We start from the raw sequence: 6,000 nt of genomic DNA, 5'->3' as shown, positions 1-6,000 counted from the left end.
CCTTGTGGAAACCATCCAATAAGCCTGTGAAACTATCAATGGAAAACACTGTAAATGTTCAAAGAAACTGTTTTATTTGTACAGAAGGGTGGAAACTCAGCCTACAAAGACATGGCTGAAGTGGTCCTGAGCCCTCGGGCTGGTCAGAGCAAGCCCAAAGCACAAGAGCACCAACTTGGACCTTGACTGCCAGAGGGCAAGGCTGGACCAGATAGAGGGACAGGCAGAGAGTCACCCACTCACAATCAGGGCGACTGGGCGAAGAGAAATGAACGAATGTGACTGTAGTGTAAAAGAAGATGGGAATCCTTGCTTCAAGGATGAAAGATGAGCAATACACTGACATCTTTTTTATATATATACTATTTTTATTAGGGTTTTTACATTACAAAATAGAAAAAGAAAAAAGAAAAAATACAAAATAAAAATAGTTAAAAACAATCAATCTTTTCATCACATTATTTTTCATTTACTTGTTTCCCGGACCGCCTCATACCTCCCTTTTTTGTATTCCAGTTCAATTTATTAGCTCAGCAGTTTCTTTCCCTCTTTAATCTACCCAGATCTTTAATCTTAAATTATTATAACATTAAATTTTTACTTATAAAAAACCACCTTTTCATATTCTTTTATACCATTACAGCTAGAAACCACTTAATTTCAATCCCACATCATTCTAGCATTCATTAATTTTACAGTATCTCTGTAAATAGTCTTTAAATTTCTTCCAGTCTTCTTCCACTGACTCTTCTCCCTGGTCTCGGATTCTGCCAGTCATTTCCACCAATTCCATGTAGTCCATCACCTTCATCTGCCATTCTTCCAGAGTGGGTAAATCTTGTGTCTTCCAATACTTTGCAATAAGTATTCTTGCTGCTGTTGTAGCGTACATAAAGAAAGTTCTATCCTTCTTTAACACCGATTGGCCGACTATGCCCAGGAGAAAGGCCTCTGGTTTCTTCAAGCACTGACATCTTGACTGAAAGGTGACAAGCCAAGGACTCAGGTTTCCGTCTATCACGGAACCTTTTTGTGACATGGCATGGCATTTAAATTGTGTTTTCTGGAAATGTTTTTGGGGAAATTGTAGCTTTTAAAAGGGGTTCCACACCTTTGTCCGGGTCTTCTTCTTTTCGCTTGCTGGGGGGGGGGGGGGTTGCAACAATAAAGATGGGGCTTAATAGCTTCATGTACCTGCCTGCGGTCTCTTGGGTGGTTCTGACTGGCAAAAGGACTTCGCGGGATCACCAGATCGCAGAGTGGGACGTGCTGTACCCAGTGATCCTCCTTTTTGTGATAGCATTACTTTTTAATTTTCTAAAAATAACCAAAATAAAAACAACAGCAACAACACAACAGAATATAAAGGGGGGTTGGAAATCATATGCAAATTTTAAAAAGCCATATTCTTTTTAGTAGATTTCCGTCCCCTCCCCCTCTTGGTTCCATTACATTAAACTTATTTATGCATGTCCATCGAACCTTATATTCTTAACAGTCCAATTTTAAAACCTTCTTCATCTTATTACAAGTGAGTTGTAAAAGTTATACTGATGTACAAGTCTAAACACAAGCTTAAAAGAGATGCATTAAACACTTGCCCCCCTTTTAAACTCAAATTCCTTCTTTCTATGGCTTCAAATTAACTAAATTGTCCTGCATCGTTCAAGAGTTTATTTTGCCAGTCTTCTTGTCTTCTTTGGCGGAGACTGGGCTGTCTTGGTCTGGGATCCTCTCTCCAGTACTGGAACAAAACCTTTCGCTTAGTAGGTCCATCAAACCCTGTGCATCTCAATATCTTCACCAGTTTTTTCTTAACATTAATCATTTCCCACATACTCTTCAAATCTTTATACATCTTTTCCCAGGCCTTTTAAATAATTTTACATTTCCACCTCTTGTGCATTTTGCCCCCCCTTCTTGATTCTTCTCTGTCAACGCCTCCCAAATCTTTTCACATGAGGTATCACTTTTATCAGTCAAAGTTTCCCAGATCATTCCACATATAATACCATTTTTGTCTTGAACTCCCCTTACTTTCCCTTGTATTTTCCTTGTGTCTCGTCTTTCTACCGTTTCCACCTTGGTGGTTTGTGTATTTGCCGTTTTTAGTTGTGTCACGGCCACTGCAAGGAAATTATTATTTTTTGCAAATTTAAGAAACTGCTCTGTTAACATCCTCTTTTATCTGATCAAACAGTTCTCTTTTCATATCTAAAAGAAAATCATGCAATTCATCTCTTATGTTCTTTTGAATTACGGCCTGGCAGGTTCCTTTTAACATATGGATTTTTTCCTCTGCCATTTCTAGTTTAGAGCGGCGGGGGGGGGGGGGCTCTTCCCATTTCCCAGCTTCCTCTAGGGTTTGCTTTCGGAACAAGAAGCCTTTCCCCACCACTAATAGTGTTATTTTCAGCTTTATCAGTACTTTGCCAGAGACATTCCTCCAGGTTCGGTAGAAGACAACCAGTACATTCAATTTTATCCCTCCCCCTCCCCCACCTTATTCACGAATATAATTTATAGCAATTATATATTCAGATCTTTACATCCATTCACATCCAAATCATTTTTATATTCAATATAATAAGTCTGTACTATTAAATTTTGATAGCTCAATATTAATAATAAATGTTCTAGTCCTCCTCTTGATTTTAGCTTTGTTTGTGAGCCGCAGGACCCCCAGACACCCCAGCGCTCCTCTTGGGGGTTTTGGGGGGAGGTGTGTCACCCTAGCATCAACAAACCGAGAAACAGAACTAAAATTACTGAAGGGACAGTATTGAATGACTCAATAGAGATCAGCAAGAGATTCAGAGGATAGATGCACTCATCTGACAACCTGCCTCAAAAGTTAATACACAATTACTTTTCAGAGGTAGGTTTTCAGCCACTGCCAGATGAGCACAGGCAGTACCTAAACCAATCCATCTCTCAGGAAGAAGTCCTTGAGGCAATGGAGACAGACTTGGCAAAGGGTCAGGGCAGCTCATGTCCCGGAGTCGCCTCTCCAGTTTCATATCTCCGCTCCTCTCCAGGGTTTTTCCCAAGCAAGCAGAGACTGCACTTGTGTGAAGTCCTTCTCTCCTCCACCCTTTTCCTGCCTCTTCTGGTTCTGAGAGACCAGGAGGGAGGGGAGTTTGTGGCTGCAGGAGGGGGAGCCTGACTCGCCTCTGCCTCTTGGCCTCCCTCTTCCCTCCCTCCTGCTTCAGCTTCTGCCTCTGATTCTGGACTGCCCTCTCCACAGACTCTCCCCGCTCACTAAGCCCTGTTACCCTCTCAGCTTCTGACCCCTCTTTTCCCCAGTCTTCTCGCTCTGACCTCCCATCGTTGTCCCACCGCCTCTCCCCAGGCTCTCAGCCTTCTGTCCTTGATGGTTCCCCAGCTGGTTCCTCCCATCATTTCAAGCAGAAGATGAAAAGGAGTCAGGCTTTGGGGAATCAGATTCATTGGCAGCAAAGAAGCAGCTAAAAAAAGGAGAGTTCTTACCCATTAGTTTATTCAATAATCACAACGAGAGACAAAGGAATGTGGTCTCTCTCTAGAAATGGCCTTGCTCAAAGTAAAGTCCCCCCAACTTTGTCTCCCCTATTCTGTGTTGGCCAATCTGAGCCTTCTGCAGCTGAGCTCTCTGTTCTACTATCCTCAATGCCTGTCTTGTCTTGTGAGAAGGGGCGAGGGGGGGGGGGTCAGGAATGCTTTCCAAAGACACTGAGTCTGTCAGCTGTCTCTCCCCTTCTTCTTCTTCTTCTTCTTCTTCTTCTTCTTCTTCTTCTTCTTCTTCTTCTTCCAATCTTCCCCAGCTTTTCCCTCTGCAGCCTCTGAACTATGCCCTTCTGCAAACAACTGATCCAAATCCATACTGTCCTCCAGAACCAGCCAGGATGACCCAGATGAGGATCAGGAGCAGAAACAACAACATGACGTTTAAGGTATCTTGTTGGAATCAGCCTGTGAAAAAGATTTTCAGTCCAAGAGCTTGTAGTTGTGGCATATTATAGGTTCATTTTCATCATTCATGACTTACGCAAAATAAAGAGAGATTTATATCGATGGAGCATTAATCTAAAAACTACTATGTGTGTTTCCTTTCTGCAGTGCTGGGTAGAATCAACATGGAATACTATACAAATCCGATGCCATCTTAGGTCCTTGTTCCCAGGTGCTCCTTTGTATTCAGATCAGGCCTCAGCACAATAACGTAGCACTTGGGGAGGAAGATGCAGCCCAGAAGCCCAGCACTGGAGGCCAACATAGAGAAGATCTGCACGGCCACCATGTACTTGCCCTTGGTGCTCAGGTAGGTGGGCACAAAAGACACCCAAACACTGCAGAAGACCAGCATGCTGAAGGTGATCAGCTTGGCTTCGTTGAAGGAGCCAGGCAGCTTCCTGGCTAGGAAAGCCACCGTGAAGCAGGTGGCAGCCAAGAAGCCCATGTAGCCGAGGGCAACATAAAACATGGCCACAGAGCCTTCGTTGCATTGCAAGATGATCTCTTCCGCCTGGGAGTGCATGTCGGGCTCTGGGAATGGGGGAGAAGAGCCCAGCCAGATGGTGCAGATGAGAACTTGCACACCAGAACAGGAGATGACAATGGAGGTGGCCAGACTCTTCCCTAGCCATCTCCTCACCCTGCTCCCTGGCCTTGTGGCCAGGAAGGCCAGCACCACCGTGATGGTCTTGGCCAAGAGAGAAGAAACAGCAACGGAGAAGATGATGCTGAAGGCCGTTTGTCGGAGAAGGCAGGTCGCTATTCTTGGTTGCCCAATGAAGAGGAAGGAGGACAAACAGGAAAGCAGAAGGGAGGCGAGCAGGATGTAGGAGAGGTCCCGGTTGTTGGCTTTGACTATTGGGGTTTCTTTGTATTTAATGAAGATTCCTAACACAATGCCTGCTGTAGAAGATAAGAAGAGGACAATGGAAGCTAAGATGATCCCCAGATGGTCTTCATAAGCCAGGAAGGTGATAATCTTGGAGACACATTGATCTCTGTCCTTGTTTGGATGCTGATCTTCTGGGCATTTGGTGCAACGTTCTGCATCTGAGGAAGAGGAAAAGAGTGGCTTCAGCATCCCTTACATCCATGACCACCTGCCCTCCGGAAATAAGAATGTGTAGAGTGGCAAGCAATTCTTTGTTCCCTTTTTGCAAAGGGCAAAAATGCTTCCTCTCTTGTAATCCTTCTCACCCACCTTCTTGGTTGGACATGGTTCCTTCTGCACATGGATCACAAGCATAGCAGCAAACAGGCTTTCCTTCTGGAACCACCTTTGCAAATCCAGGTTGACATATTTTGCTGCACCTGGAACGAGGCACGGCCTAACCATAAAAATAAGAAGGTACATGGAAAATCAATAAAAATTATGAGGGGGGGGGGGGAGAAGGTGAATTTTGACAGTTTGGAAATGACCTAATAGGATCTCTTGTCCCCCTGACCCTGTCCACTTTTTGCACAGAAGCACCTCTTTGTTCGTTTGTTCATGCAAGTTTTATATCACACGTTTATATACAATGCAAAATGTTGGTGCTGATCTTTAAAGCCCTAAACGAACTTGGCCCTGAACGCTTGAAGGTGTGTCTCCTTCCCCTTTATCCAGCCCTGACCCTGAGGTCCAGCTCCAAGGGCCTTCTGGCGGTTCCCTCCCTGTGAGAAGTCAGGTTACAGGGAACCAGACACAGGGCCTTCTCAGTGGTGGCGCCATCCCTGTGGAACAACCTCCCATAAGATGTCAGGGAAATAAACAATTAGCTGACTTTTAGAAGGCAGTCCTAGACAGAGAAGTATTAAATGTTAGAGGTTTTATTGTGCGTTTTTAGGAGGAATTAGCTGCTCCTCTTGTACCAACTCACTGTTCAGGTCTCTAATGTGGTTTTGCCAAACTTTAGGATTCGGGTAATCTCCCACATGCCAAACCACAAGGTGCACACGCCTGGGTGTAAGACTTAGGGAAAGAGTTAGAGAAAGCCAGCCTCCTTTGATGCTAGGGTGTGTGGAAGG

At 44.4% G+C, this 6,000-nt stretch overlaps 1 protein-coding gene across 1 annotated transcript in view; it reads right to left on the bottom strand.

Annotated features, from left to right (window-relative positions):
* Positions 1 to 347: 347 nt before the first annotated feature.
* LOC144324930 (vomeronasal type-2 receptor 26-like) overlaps positions 348 to 6,000 on the bottom strand; it is a 42,406-nt gene continuing 36,753 nt past the window's right edge. Inside the window, exons 7-8 of the mRNA XM_077916253.1 lie at positions 5,195 to 5,321; positions 348 to 5,043 (exon numbers count right to left, since the gene is read on the bottom strand). Coding sequence (XP_077772379.1) covers positions 4,145 to 5,043; positions 5,195 to 5,321 — 1,026 coding nt within the window. The 3' untranslated portion in view covers positions 348 to 4,144. The remainder of the gene's footprint in view (positions 5,044 to 5,194; positions 5,322 to 6,000) is intronic.

This window comes from Podarcis muralis, chromosome 12 (genome assembly GCF_964188315.1).
Source record: "Podarcis muralis chromosome 12, rPodMur119.hap1.1, whole genome shotgun sequence".
Classification (NCBI taxonomy): domain Eukaryota; kingdom Metazoa; phylum Chordata; class Lepidosauria; order Squamata; family Lacertidae; genus Podarcis; species Podarcis muralis.
Note: the sequence above shows the minus strand (reverse complement) of the source record. Positions and strands in the feature narration are given on the sequence as shown.